Source organism: Rhamphochromis longiceps, linkage group LG2 (assembly GCF_057381845.1).
Source record: "Rhamphochromis longiceps isolate RC_006_pf linkage group LG2, R_longiceps_female_GT1.1, whole genome shotgun sequence".
Lineage (NCBI taxonomy): Eukaryota > Metazoa > Chordata > Actinopteri > Cichliformes > Cichlidae > Rhamphochromis > Rhamphochromis longiceps.
In genome coordinates this window covers 7,124,208-7,139,504 of record NC_140558.1, presented here as the reverse complement: position 1 = coordinate 7,139,504, position 15,297 = coordinate 7,124,208, and the positions used below count along the sequence as shown (strand labels likewise).

Genomic DNA, 15,297 nt, shown 5'->3' with positions numbered 1-15,297 from the left:
GCATTTTAGTTCATTTTAGGAACACAACAATGTATCAGTGCTTTTTTCTTAAAATCGAGTTTTCTTTGGGGTTTTTTTACCATTTAAGTTTAGTTTAGTTTTAAGTATACTGACCTTGTTTCTAACCTTGTTTGTCAACTTAATTGGTAGGGAGCTGTTAATTCATTTAGGGACTTTTTCTTAAACAGTTCATAATTTATTTTAAAAGATCCAAATGGTTAGAAAAATATAATAATACCAACAAAAATAATACTGGAAAAGTTTATATATTGATTAATTATGACATTATCACTAGTCTATATCTTGTAGGAAATAATCGCTACGATTGAGATGAAACACCAGGTTTTTAAAAGATGTTCTCATGGTTACCATGGTTTTGTTCTACAGAACAAAATGATATTTAGAAATGAAATAATAATACCGTGTCACATATTATACTATACTATACTGTGAATGACTCTCATTGTTCCTGTTCCTGTTCTTTTGCACAGTTATAGTTACATTCTCTCTTGAACCTCTGTGCACATGTATGTTGAGTTTTGCCTAAGAAGGGAGCACACAGGGAAAATTTCCCATTATGATAACCTTAAATCAAAAATTTGAAACGAGTTTGTGTAAAGGATATTGATCTTTTTCAGGTAGCTCTTGCACTTTTGCCAGTGTTAGATGTTAACTTAGATAGGCCACGCTGAAAAAGGTTTAGCCTAGGTAGTAGACCAAGATCATAGAAACCATCAAAAGACCATAGAAATTCTGTAGCTTGTATTGACGACAATGAAAATATTCATTAGTGAAGCAAAGACGGTGAATCCCAAATTTATAGAACTGCACTGTTTTCTTGTCACATTCCTAGGCTTATAAAATATTTGAAACCTCAAAGCAGAGAAGTGGAATAAAAGAGCTGCTGGATCCATTCACCATAAGGGTGGAGTCTTTGAACTACTAAAGTTAACTGATTGATTGATTGACTGATTGATTGTTATTGTAAATATGCTTGTCTAGTTAATCATTTTCTTTCATCAGTCCACTCAGTGGGAGGTTTTCAGGACACACGGGTGTAAATATGAATTTAAAAAAAGAAATGTATTTCTTTGCTTTTTCCTACTGTGAATGGTTTACAGTGAACTTGACTTGCATAATTTATGGATCTCACTGACACTTTGAGTTGAGAAAAACACCTTCCTGTATTGATGGGAATTCCCCGAGGGGCTAGGGGACAGTGAAAAAGCCTGAATTAGATCCAGCCCTTGACAGGAGCCTAAATCCAGGCTTTCGATTTGTGTCTGGCAGGAACCTGTTTAGATCACGAGTTAAAGTCAGACAGAAGTGTAATGCTCTACGCCCCATTGTGTGTTTTCTAGGCTTTATGGGGCACAACAGCTATCCGGGTCCATGTGAACACAAGTACTGTGGCTTGGGACGCCATTGTGTGGTCAATCATGAGACCGACCAAGGGGAGTGCAAGTGCTTGGATCACTGCAAACCACACTACAAGCCGGTGTGCGGTTCAGATGGGAAACTCTACCAGAACCATTGTGAGCTCCACCGAACCTCGTGCATCAGAGGACACAGGATTACCATCATGCACAGTGAAGAGTGCTTCTACAAAGGTAAGAAGCTTTGTGACATATTTCTCATGACAGATGTGTTATCTAGTCCACCTTGTACCTTTAGTAATGAACAGTATATGAAGTCAAAATGGCCCCGTCACTTGCAGGATTTAACATATTTAAGTTGCCATTAGAAATACCTTTGGATACACCCACTGCTTATTGTAACAATGTTTTACATCAGTAAAAAGTCCTGATTTGAGCAAATCTTCTTTAAGCAAATCTGTTCACTTGACAGTCATCTTGGTAATACTTCTGAGAGGTTATTTGGGCAATGTTTTTTTAAAGGCAGTGCTTAAATACGGTGGTTACCTGGCGATAAAAATTGCATGTGTAGGAAACGTCTAGAAAAACTTTACATTTTGTCTCTATCTTTGCTGTTGTGAAATTCCATCCATCCATTTTCTTCCGCTTATCCGGGGCTGGGTCGCGGGGGCAGCAGCCCAAGCAGAGAAGCCCAGACCTCCCTCTCCCCAGCCGCCTCCTCCAGCTTATCCAGCAGAACACCAAGGTGTTCCCAGGCCAGCCGAGAGATATAATCTGTCCAGCGTGTGCTGGGTCTCCTCCCGGTGGGACATGCCCAGAAAACCTCGCCCAGGAGACGCCCAGGGGGCATCCTTGTCAGATGCCCGAACCACCTCAGCTGGCTCCTTTCGATGTGGAGGAACAGCGGCTTTACTCTGAGCCCCTCCCGGATGGCTGAACCTCTCACCCTATCTCTAAGGGAGAGGCCAGCCACCCTTTGGAGGAAACCCATTTCCGCCGCTTGTATTCACGATCTCATTCTTTCGGTCACGACCCACAGCTCATTGAGAGCTTCGCTTTTACACTCAGCTCTCTCATCCCAGATCCGGAGTGGAAATTTCCACATAGATTTCAACTGATGATTTTATGGGGTATTACAACATATAGAAATTTGTTGTTGTCATTAATATGTTCTTTCTCACAAAAATTGACTGTGAGTCAGAGCCTGTTTAACGAGCCATGGTTGGTGTAGGTAAAAATGTACACAGTAAAGCAGTTATCCAGTATGGCATCTGCATTTTCATCTTGTCATAGAGAAAATAATAATGTTGTTGAATTCATGTGGGAGTTTTATACAAGCAAACATCAAAAGCAGCATAGTAATTAGCAAGATATCAGCAGAACAGTTATGGTTGTGAAAAAGATGCATGCTTTGCTTCACATTTAGATATGTCATGTCAAAATTCAAGCAGATGATGTTAAAAAAAATCTGCCTGAATAACCAAATCAAAATTAACACATTACTGAACATGCAGACATCCATGACATTTTATTTACATTTACACTACCATATTAATACCGCATAGTGAAAGGAGCTTAACAAAGAGGACGCTACCTGAAACCAGTCATATAGCTCTCTCTGGTTTGCAAAGCACACTTTAGAGGTAGGAGCAGGTGGTAGTGCTGTTGTGTTCATATTTCCCCAGAGAAGGCTGACTGCATTCTACCATTGATTGTATAAACATACCAATTATTCTTAGTCCCCGGAAACAGGCTCTTCTCCCTTCACAATGCTAGACATCACTGAAGTAAAAGCTCCTGACACTCTGCACCTTTTCCTTTCAGGTCAAAGGGGATTGATGAAAAATCCTCACATACAGCATATGCATAATATTCATGAGAGACTGCATCTGCATTGATTTGACAGGGTTTCTCCACATACTTGTTAACTTTGAAAAGTAACTTCACAAGAGACTAGGAATGGTGCTTGGATCTATATAGTGTCGCACATGAAACTCTCTGCGGTCCTCCTTACAGAGAGTTTTGAGGACAACATTCTCGGGATGTAAAACCAAAATAAACCAAAACAAAAACAAACAGCACATCCTCCTTACCCAAGTATGCCTTCTTCCACTACTGAAATGTTCAATTTAAAGATGAACAAAGCCTAAGTGTAGGTAGGAAAACAAGCATTTACATCAATTCCCTTTACAATACAAGAGCCGGCATACAAACCATCTTAAAACTGCAGCCTCATGACTTGGAATACGTTAAGGGAGCAAAAAAGCGATGCAGGTAAGGCAGTGTTAACACTTGAGCATGCATTTTATCCTAAAAACACAAAACGGCATCTAGATCAATGATCCTCCTGTGAGTGACTGTCCTAACTAGCTTGCCACATGTGCCCTGTCCTGTCAGGCTATCCCCTCCCCACTCATCAGCATCTGTTCGGAATGCAGAGTGGGATATTTGACCAGTGTCAGGTGATCAATATCAGATCAACAAGAGCCAAAAGAAGGGGGGGGAAACAAAGGCTCTTTTTTTTCCTTCTTTTTTTAAACATTGCATCCTTTGTTCAGTCCGGATAGTTTTTCTTTCTGCTGTGACTGATATGTAATCAATTTCTCATCGGATAAAAGCTCCAGGGAGAGGACACAGGAGCCTGTTGGAGCGATTAGTAATCACAGTATTATTTTTCTCCTCTGCACTTTAAAATATTTAGAAATTAAACCATAAATTATATTTTTAAAAATTGTTTGTGATTTTAAACTTTACATTGGAAAACAAAGCGATTGCTTAAATGTTAGACAGCTTCAGGGAATTTGTTCTTTGTTGCAAGTACAAAAGGCAGCATAGCAGCGAGAGGAAAGGAATAATTGAGCAAATGTAATAGGGCTTACAGCCAGATCTAGATGTAATTATGATCCAGGGATTATTAGTGGGTAAAGCAGAATGTGCCCTCAATGGCATGTTAAATATGTTACTTGATTATTTGTCCTCCAGGTAATGGGTCCAATTTATGTAGCAACAGGAAGATATATACTCATTTTCATAGCATAATAATGACTTTTCCTCCCTTCTTTCAGCATTAGCTGCCTCTAAAGCGCTTGCTTGGGTCCAGACCTTTGAGACTGTGGACTGTTTCTTTTGGTGCTGTGACATAAAACAGCAGTTTCTAAAAAAGAACAGTCATCAACTTGTCGGTTGACTAACAATTAACCAATCAGAACCATGAGTGAGATTAAAGCTGTATTAAAGCTTTCATTAGTAGAGGGTCAAGTTGTGCTCTGTCACAGGGATGATTTAAATGGCCAGTTCTTACTTAAAAAAACAAAACAAAACATCCCCAGATATTGTTACTGAACAGTTAATTGGGGAATGGAATTGGACTGGTGTATATGGCATTTTATTTACCACAGCATTGCAAATTTAGAATTGGTAATTAAGTTTTTAAGCATCACTTGCACCACTGTGCTGCAAACTGTAGTAAGGTGCACATTGTACTTCTTTTTTTGAAATTGCATAAATTCAGGCTGATATTTATTGCTTGGCTAAGGAAAATCAAGTCCCTTATCCCATGACATTATTGATTGTGCACAATGTAAGACTGAAGATCTGACAAATCTAATGTTAGACTAAAGAGTTAAAGTTACCTTATTATATACAATAAAGCTTTCATTTAGATTTGGAAGATAGCTAAGCCATTTGTGAAAAGCTTCTTTTTCTTCTTTTCTTTAATGAAGAAAGCTGTTTAAACCAAAGAATTCTTACAAAATTGGAGGGACTAATGCTAATAAACCTGCCGTGCTCGGAAACAATATACATTTTTCCTCTATTCGGTTTGTTTTTACCATAAGCAGTATATAGAAAATCATTTAGAAAAAATCAGATTATAAATCTGAATAGACAAGGAATAATGACTAACTATAGATATTGGCAAAGATATGCACTCCCTTCATGCTTCTTGGTTAACACTTTCAAGCATAATCTGTCATTCTAAAGTGAAAAGGAAAAAAATCAAGGTAAGTAGTTCACAGTTCCAATATTTGATCAATAAACAATGAATTGAAACTAAGTTTATTGGGTTCATGCTGCTAGGATCTTAGTGTTGAATTTGAGGAGGTGGTTTATGATGAACATGTTTGGCGCATATTTTTCTAAAGGCTTTTTTAAAACTGATGCTGCCCTTGTCCTTCTTTGGATGCGAATCATAGGTATTATTCAGATATGCTATATTGAATTACTGTTGAATATTGAATTAATACACAGAAGGTTTATCTTATACAGCATAAGGTGCGGTATACTGTTCAACATATTAATCTTGCTGTATTAGGTGACAATTGGTTGTTTACTTCGAAACACAATGCTATAACTGTCATGACATGCAAGAGCTACTAACGCTTTGTTGGCTGGGACAAATTGGTTCATATTTTTGTTGCTGTTGGCTATACAGATGCTGATAAAATGATGACTGTCAAACAGTCATCTGCCAATCACATACCAACACACATTTGTTAGTCTAACTATCTATATTACTTATTTTTTATTATTTATTAACCTTTATTTAACCAGGAAAAGTCCCATTGAGATTAAAAACCTCTTTTGCAAGGGAGTCCTGGCCAAGAGGCGACAACACGTTGAAATTACAAAGTTACATACATATTATAAATAACAATTACATTTTAAAAACATTTTTCTCTGGCTCTCTCAATCTGGACTTAAAAGCATTTAATGAAATAAGATCTGCTATCTTCCAGTCTTTTTGCATCATGTTCCATGTGAAAGGGGCAGCATAAGTAAAAGCCCTCTTTCCCAGTTCAGTTCTGGCAAATGGAACATTGAGCAATAAAAGATCGCTTGAACGCAGGCTGTAAGAAACAGTACTTCTCCGTGTGAGCAGATCGCAAATGTAGGTGGGCATTTGTCCAAGCAGGGCCTTATAAATAAAGATGCACCAGTGAGCAAACCTCCTGGAGGACAACGAAGGCCATCCCACTCGAGCGTACAGAGCGTATAATAATAATTATAATGGATTGCATTTATATAGCGCTTACTTAAATATTCAGTTTTCCCTTGAGTACTGTATATGGTATATGATAGTTGAGAATTAAAAAAAAATCTAAATGCTGATCTGAATATGTTCATCAGCGTTACCCATGATGCCATGGTGCCTTGATTTATTAATAGATGCTGTTAAACTGTACAGTTATTTAAATGTCATTGTGATGTCTTAATGAGACCACATATCATCAGCAGACAAGCCCAGGATCTCTTGATCACTGAAGAGATTTTGCTTCATTTTAATTTGACAGACAGACAATTAGCCCTCTAGGCCAGCTTTAACATAGAGCCATGAAAATGATTGCTTTTGAACTGACATCCATATGCATAAAAAGTTGAGTCACTCTTGGTTCTGGTCCTAGCTGGATGGATCTATATTGGAAATGGACAGGGCTTGTCAGCCAAACATTTGCTGGGCCTTTTATCTATTATGAAAGACAGGATAAAAAATGACAGCCATGTGTTGACTGAAGCTTCTCGTTAGCACCGGGGAGAACACATGACCCCCATTTTCCTCTCACACTGCACGGCAACTTAACCAGGATCGAATCTGATTGAAAATTAAGTGGTGCACAAAAGCCTGTCCAATCTGTGGAGGGCAATGTGGGCATGAAGACGAGCAATCTCTGCAGCGAGCAATTGCCACAAGTGGAGACAATTAGGGCTACGGTTGCGCCACATCAAGCAAGTGGTTACAGTGCATTAAGTGCATCCAATTATGTGGGAGATCATACATTGAGGAAAAACTTTAGACATTCAGCTTCCAGTAAAATTCCTGCACCAGTCCTTCTTAATTTTTTATTTACTACTAACTGTATTGTTGCATTGCATCACTTACTTTGCTGTTGCATGCTGCAAGATGGATGAAGTTTTACTCTTTGATCCTGTCTGTGTTTCAGCTTTGGGGATGAACTGATGTTATTACTTGACATCATACCTGTATGAAGTGAAATGGTGTGCTGGAGACTTCTGGCAGTTGCATAACATATTGGTTTGAGCATTTTGGAAGAAGACACATTTTTTCTCTGTGATTTGATAGAGTTAGAATTATTGCCATAGGCTCAGAATATAAATGAATTCTCCATTCCTGTGAACATGTGCAAGATCATGTGGTTCAGTCCAGCGTTTTTTTCAAGGTTACTGGATTAAAAAACAAAACAAAAATAAACCGAACAAATACATGACCATGTTTCAGAGTTACAATTTTCCAGTATTTGTTAATGAACAAGATATACATTATAATTTCACAACTCCTTCTCATGCTAGAATTAGTGTCAAAATATTTTAATTGAAATATATTCTAGATGTTTAATATTGTTTTATTATATCGCCTTACCATGGTATTGTGATTGGTGATTATTGTTTTTATTCTGCTGATAATCTTGAATTTTGAAGCAACTTGCTGTAATATAGTAATTATAACAGATATTTCTTGTGTAACTTTAATTTTACCAAACGATTAATATAACATAGGCTCTCTAAATAGGATTTACGATTTACGGTTTTAGAGACTTCTTATACGGGCAGAAGTGAAACTGTCTAAAAATGACTAAAATGTCAGCTTCAAGGTTTTACACACAAGTTTCAGTTTCAGGTTTCAATATTTGGTATATCACCAAGTAATAGGCTGTGTTATATTTTCTGAATGAAGACCCAAGAGGTGGCATACATAATAAAAACAGAATTAGAAGAATTAGGCCTGAATTTACCATGTCAGAGAGGCTGTTTTAAAAGGGAAGTAACCAGTGGCTGAAAGCAGGATCATTAGTCGGACAAGACTTCCGTGAAAGTTGAACCAATTTAGGTCATGGCCATGGACAATAATACCCAGTCTCATAGTCCACAGATTAAAAACATAGAATCAGAATCAGAATAAGAAAGGGTTTTATTGCCAAATGTTGAGCGGGTTTACAACATTAGGAAATTGCTGCGGTGCTTCAGTGCAAACATACTGTTATAAATACTGTTATAAATTAATCTTAAATAGACATGAAAATAAAAATGAGAATAGTCTGCAGCCAATAGCAGTGAGATCAAGCAATACAAGAATGGAGTAAAAAGTATCAGCAATGCGTAAAACATCATTAAAAAGCCATGAAATAGCAGATTCCATGCTGCGGTATAATTTGAGACCACTTTGAAACACCATGACTTCAGACTTCAGACAATACAGTGCATAGATTGGTTAAAATTTGACTGATCTCTAGCACCTACATTGTTATACATACACACATGGACATAATGCTGCATGTTTAAAATATCGTTGCGCTAAATCTGTTAAAAGATAGGAAATTCTGATTGTAAAAATCCATGACCCAGTTAAACAAAATAGCTTCTTGAAGCACCCAGAGGGACTGATTTGTGATATGCACATATTTGTCAACAGTTAGTAAAACGTGAAAGGTAGACGGGCTCAGATTAATTAAACCAATTAGATCTGAGTAATCTTAACTATAAAATATATAAGGGGCACACTGTATGTGTCAGAGCAGAAGGCATACATGATAGTAAGAAGATTTGGGGTAAGGGGACTGATGATAGAATTTTTGTCTCTGAAGCAAATTCTTGGCTTATGAGAATGATTTGTAATTCAGTCTGAAAAATATTTGTTTCGTGTAGCCTTAAAAGCATTTTGATATTAATCATTTGCCAAATTTGATACGACACTCAAAGACTGTCTTTTTCCCATGTCCACTCTGTTCTCCTGCCCTGCTGAGTGCCAAAGTAGACTCATTCTATCATATTTTATTATTATTACTATTTTATTTAATGCAGGACTGTAATAGTTACACTTAGGCTCTGTTTGTAAGTTTACGTTAGCATCATTTGTGCTTCAGTATATGAAAAAATGGGAATGAGGCTGCCCCCCAAAAGTGATGTCAAAATCACATGACTTGGCACCTGCAGTGATTGACAGTCTTAAAGAAACAGACTAGGATAGGGGAATGTTGCATGGATGAGAAATGTATGATGTTACTGATACGTGGCACTGATATGAAGATGTTACTGACTTGCTTGGAACGTGCAAGCAGAGAAAACTGGCTGCCACTGGGTCTAATTTATCTACTGCTTCTTTGTAAGGAAAAAAGAAGAGTGATTAGGAGCAGCACACCATTTGGATCATCAAAAAGATTTTAGGTGTCCCTTGTATTTTTGCATCCATGCATAGCTTGGCTTATAACAAAAGGTGAGAAAGAGTTTTTGCTTTTAAACTCCAGTGAATAACAAATATTCCCCCCCCCCCCCAAACCTAAATTGTTAAGGACATTAAATCAACTCTTAATATTGTAGAGCAGTAGTTCCCAAACTACCGTACGCGTACCCTCGGGGGTACGCAAGTGGCTGTAGGTGGTACGCGTGGGTTGGGGTTGGAGTGGGGATCAAAAATTTTAAAAGCCGAAATTTGCGCTAATGAAGTTTTATTTGACTGTTAAATACATGACTATATACCACCCTCTGGTGTTCAGCAAAAAAATAGCTCTGACAAAATACATGGGCGTGATTTGCCCAAATGACCCAAATGACTGACACCTAACAGTTGAAGTTGCCTCCAAGCATTCAGTGCAGCGCGAAAATGGACAAGTGGTTAACAAGAAAAAAAGGCCCTACCACAGAGACACCGGCCACAACAACCAATAAGCTCATGTCTGAAGATGCATTTTCCAGTGACCGCACAGGTGATTGTTCAACAACAATGTGTTCGTCAGATTTGGATGCTAGCAGGGATGTATCTGTGGTTACTAGCCAAGTGGCTAGCATAGCTGGAGCCAGCCATGTGGAAAGTGATGAAGTGTCTGATGCGGAGCGTCAAAGTGGGAGAAAGCATGACAGCTCGGACTGTAACACAACCTCATCAAAGAAGCGCAAATATGATGACAATTATATTTCGCTGGGGTTTACGTGTATAAATATTGGTGGATTTTCCCGGCCACAGTGTGTTATTTGTGCAAAAGTATTGTCTCAGAACTCAATGAAACCTTCACTTTTGCGCAGACATTTAGAGACAAATCATCCCCATTTGAAAAATAAACCAAGGGAATATTTTGAGCGACAGCTAAAATCACTTTCAACAAGTAAAACCTGCATTCAGGTGCCAGATCTTATGAATAAAAACAGACTACAAGCATCTTACATGGTCAGTTACAGAGTGGCTAAAAACAACAAACCCCACACTATTGTGGAGGACCTCATTCTCCCTGCTGCTTTAGATATGGTAGGGACAATGTTGGGGGAAAAGGCAAAAAAGACGATACAGTCCATTCCATCATCAAACAATACTGTCTCACGGCGCATCAATGCAATGTCAGAAAATGTTTTACAGCAGCTACTTCTGCGCATGCACCACAGTGAATTTTATGCAATACAGCTAGATGAGTCCACGGATGTGGCTGGCCTGGCGCATCTTCTCGTATATGTGCGCTACATTCATGAAGGAACCATCAAGGAGGACATGCTGTTCTGTAAACCACTGGAACAAAGGACAACTGCCGCAGATATTTTTCAAAAGCTGGACACATTCATGAACACACATGGACTCGTGTGGGACAGATGTGTTGGCATCTGTACTGATGCGCACGGGCCATGACTGGGAGACACGGAGGTGTGGTTTCGCGTGTGCAAGCAGTCGCGCCAGATGCCTCCTAGGTACACTGCAGCATCCACCGAGAGGCTCTTGCTGCAAAGGGAATACCTGTCCGTTTGAAACATGTTTTGGACACGAGTGTAAAAATGGTTAACTTTGTGAAAGCCAGGCCGCTGAACTCCTGCTTATTTGCTGCGTTGTGCAATGAGATGGGCAGCGAGCATGAGACATTATTACGCCACACAGAGATTCGCTGGCTATCTAGAGGGAAAGTGCTGACCCGTTTCTGTGAGTTGAGGGATGAACTTAAAGTTTTCTTCAATAACCATCCCTTTGAGCTGTCTGAACATTTGCATGATGAAGAGTACCTTACGTGCCTGGCTTATCTGTGTGATATATTTTCTCGTCTGAACGAGCTCAATCTCAGATTACAAGGCGTTTCTGCAACTATATTCAATGTTCAAGATAAAGTTGAGGCCATGATAAAGAAGTTAAACCTTTGGAAGAACTGCTTGGATACAAACAACACTGAAGTCTTTCCTGTGCTGCATGATTTTCTGTGCTCTAATGATCTCACACTATCTAAAAGTGTAAAGCGCGAATGTAATGTGCACCTTGAGGAGCTGGAGGTGCAGTTACGCCGATACTTCCCAGAGACGGGCGGCTCAAATGATTGGATACGTCACCCGTTCACCGCCATGCCTACTTCGTTATCACCGTCTGACCAGGAGAGCCTAATTGAAATCGCCACAGATGGATCTCTAAAAGTTGAACACGCTCAAAAGAACCTGGCGGATTTCTGGATAGGGCTGCGCACTGAACAGCCCGCGCTGGCTAAACGCGCTGTCAAGACTCTGATGCCTTTCGCCACCACATACTTATGCGAAAGGGGATTTTCTGCTTTAACAAACATGAAAACAAAATACAGAGCAAGACTTTGTGTGGAAAACGATTTAAGACTCAGCCTTTCCCAAATTGAGCCAAACATTGAAGAGCTGTGTGCCTCTGCTCAAGCACATCCATCACATTAAATAAAGTTCTGTTTAATGAAAGTTCATGGCCTTTATGCTCTCGACAAAAAAGTGAATTCTAATAAATCTTTTGATACACTGCTAGTATTAAGTAGTAAAGTTTGTTATTAAAACTCTGTCATTACTAAAAAATATCAATAAATTCATTTGGTGGTGAGAAATAATCGACTGTGCAGTATTTATTTTTATGCATGCGATATTGCAATGTATTTATAGACACTAATTAAGAATCGTTCGTAGTAGGGGGTATGCGGCTGAGGGTGACATGTTTCAAGGGGTACGTGGCTGGAAAATGTTTGGGAAGCACTGTTGTAGAGCAATGGTACATATTGTCCTTTGCAGCAATATCATGTAAGGCAGCAGAACTATGGTGAGCATCTGTAATTAGGTTATGTCTATAAAAGTAGGGCTTGTAGAAGTAAAGTGCTTCTGTTATTAGCTGCTTCCCTGGCATTCTTAGTACAACAAACTCTTTGTGGACAACTCCCGCGGGCTCCACCAAGAAAAACATGCTCATGAAGCATCATAGCTTCCGGCCTCTAGAGACATCCTACCTTAATGATGTGTCTGCGCCTTTCCCACTGGAGAGTCACTCCAGTGAGATCAGCTTGTGTACAGGGTTTCAGAACCTCCTGTGTGTTCTTGCTTTCTTTTAATGACTCTGTGGCGCCATTAATGCTGCGACCTCTCTACAGGACCTGGCACTGTCATCGGCAGCAGTGCCAAAGAACAAGCTGCTCATTAAAATCTAGACCTGTGAATCATTAAGTTCGCAAGGACGTCCAAACCATTGTCAGCTGCAGGGTCTTGGTGCCAGTCAACTCTAAAGTTAGTCTGTGCACATCTTGATATGCTTTGTTGATTAAAGGTTGTTTTCGGAATAAGACGGACTCATTCAAGTCAGTCACAAAAAAACAAAAGAAGAATATTCCGTTTAATAAAACACTGGAATACTTAATTATCATAGGGATGTAGTTTTGAGATGTTTAAAAATACTCTTTTCAAAGTTTTCTGTCATATTATTCTATATTTGACATATAGATGAGACAGTATGTTGTATTCTGCAATACTCAGGGCAGAGGAGATTAATGTTCAAGTTCAATCTATCCCGATTATGTGCTTAACTGATGTGTATTAAATCAGTCAATGCAGGATCACATTTGTCTTTTTAGTCACTAAAAAGAGGAAGACAGACACACAGATATACACATACACATCCACAAGGCCTCTGTGTGTGTAAATTGACACAATAAATGACACGTCTATGTGCCGTCACACAGTTTCTCTGCAGTTTTTACACTGAAAATGGATATTTATGACAAAAACCTTATCACAGTCAAGGAAATATAGATTAAGGGCAAACAAGTCATTATCTGAAAGATAAAGAAGCTAAGAGAGCAACATATCCTGAGACATAACAATCCACACCTTGCATGAGACCAGTGCCAGCCGGCTTTTTCTTCTTAAATGGTCAGTAAGAGAATTAATGTTTGACATTATGCAGAGAATGGAGAAATACAAGGCCAGGTTGAAGGCAATATGCTTGAAAGAATGCACTGAAATTACTTTCTACCACAGGAATAAATGTAGCCTCTATGACTTTGCCACCTTTTAAAAGGAGACACTGAGAAAGTCTGCTGTCTGGAGCCGTGATAATGCCCATTCATACTTCCCTAAATTGACACTGCACAAAATTTTGTTATTGGACAACTTGGAGAGCAGAACATAGTCATCCTAAATCAGAGTTCAGGCATTACAGCAAAACAGAGATGTAGCTTTTTTTATTGATTTTTTCCCAGCCTTTTTCTCTGACACAGTGATCTGCTAATGATAGTCATATCACTGAATACATGGCAGCGCTGACCTTCCTTATTATAACTGAATGAAAACAGATTCAGTAGAAAAAAAGTGTGGCTGTATGATATAGCTGTAGGGATTAGCACTAGCCCATTTGCTGAAAACTGATTGGGCAAATTTAGAGTACAATAGTTTCATTACTCTGTTGTGGTTAGCAGGAACAGCTTTTCTCCTGCACTTGTTGGGAAGGATCCACTGAAGATGGAGTGTAGAAAAAATGTTAAATAATTGGATGCAGAGAATTAAAAAACAGTGGGCTGAGGGAGAAATGTTACCTCAATGTAAATCAAACATCCTCAACAAGAATACATTGGAATCTGCAAACGTATTGTTTTATGAGTGAAGGCGCCGGTTGTATATTGAACACTTACCTTGTACGGTTTGGCAAAATGCATCAACTTGTATTTGTTTTACTGGCATTGTCAATCACTGAAATCTGCAGTCTTGGACTGAGTGGCATAATATCTGTGGTGTTATTTTGTACAGTTAAGGCTGAAAGATGGGAAGACAAGAGCATGGAGTGACTGGAGATGGCGAAGGCAGTCAATATTTACCGAAGGCTACAGGACCTAAAGCTGTTCTTCCATGTCAAGAGAAGTGATCTAGTTTTATAGGCTGCAAGTTTAGTTTGTTTATACACAGCCCTGACTCCTGTCAAAGTGATTAAACATTGAACCCTAAGACTTAGCAGCTAATTTAGCTGGGTGGGATGGCAGCTCCTGCCATAAGTAGGTTTCACTACAAGCTGTATCAACAGTCCAACAGCAGCTTCCTGAGCTGATCAAATCACTCATGTTGAAGGCCTGTGTCCCCAAGGGCAACTGAAAGTCATGAGCCCTTCATCTAAATGCAAAAAAATGTTCCACTTTAGCCCCTAATTAAAGGATCTGTTAATCTGATACTTAAAGGAGATACCAGTCCAATACAGACGAAATATCCTGGACTAGGTGTCAGTGAGAATCGGCCAATCGCGGGGCCTTGAAAGTCGTATCAATTCAATTTAATACTGCTATGTTATCCTACTTTAGTGCAATGCTAGACTCACATATTTTGCTAGAAGGAAAGCTAAACAGCATGGAGGAACTTAACAACAAATGCTCCACAGTCTGGAGTCATTTCATGCTCACTTCACCCAGAAATGCTGTTGGTTTGTGATTTTTTTTCTTTTTCAATAGTCTGTGAATTAATTGTGATTTAATGGGAAACAGCAACTTGTGACTATGCTTTCACTGTTGGGCTCTTTTGTTATGCTAGGCTGAAAGCTCATTATTTACTTTAGGTAAAATTATGAGTTATCGTCAGCTTGATTAATGTCACCTGTCTCTTGTCTGTTCTGGACTGTCCATGTACGGAAGGGTGTACGTGGTGAAAGAGAGAAGAGAAACTCTGCATCTGCAGAACACAGTGCTAT

The 15,297-nt window shown here is 39.0% G+C and overlaps 1 protein-coding gene across 4 annotated transcripts in view; it reads left to right on the top strand.

Annotated features, from left to right (window-relative positions):
* fstl5 (follistatin-like 5) overlaps positions 1-15,297 on the top strand; it is a 201,090-nt gene that overhangs the window by 67,507 nt on the left and 118,286 nt on the right. For all 4 annotated transcript variants that reach the window (XM_085416209.1, XM_085416189.1, XM_085416198.1 and 1 more), the window contains exon 4: positions 1,362-1,610. In XM_085416209.1, coding sequence (XP_085272335.1) covers positions 1,362-1,610 — 249 coding nt within the window. The remainder of the gene's footprint in view (positions 1-1,361; positions 1,611-15,297) is intronic.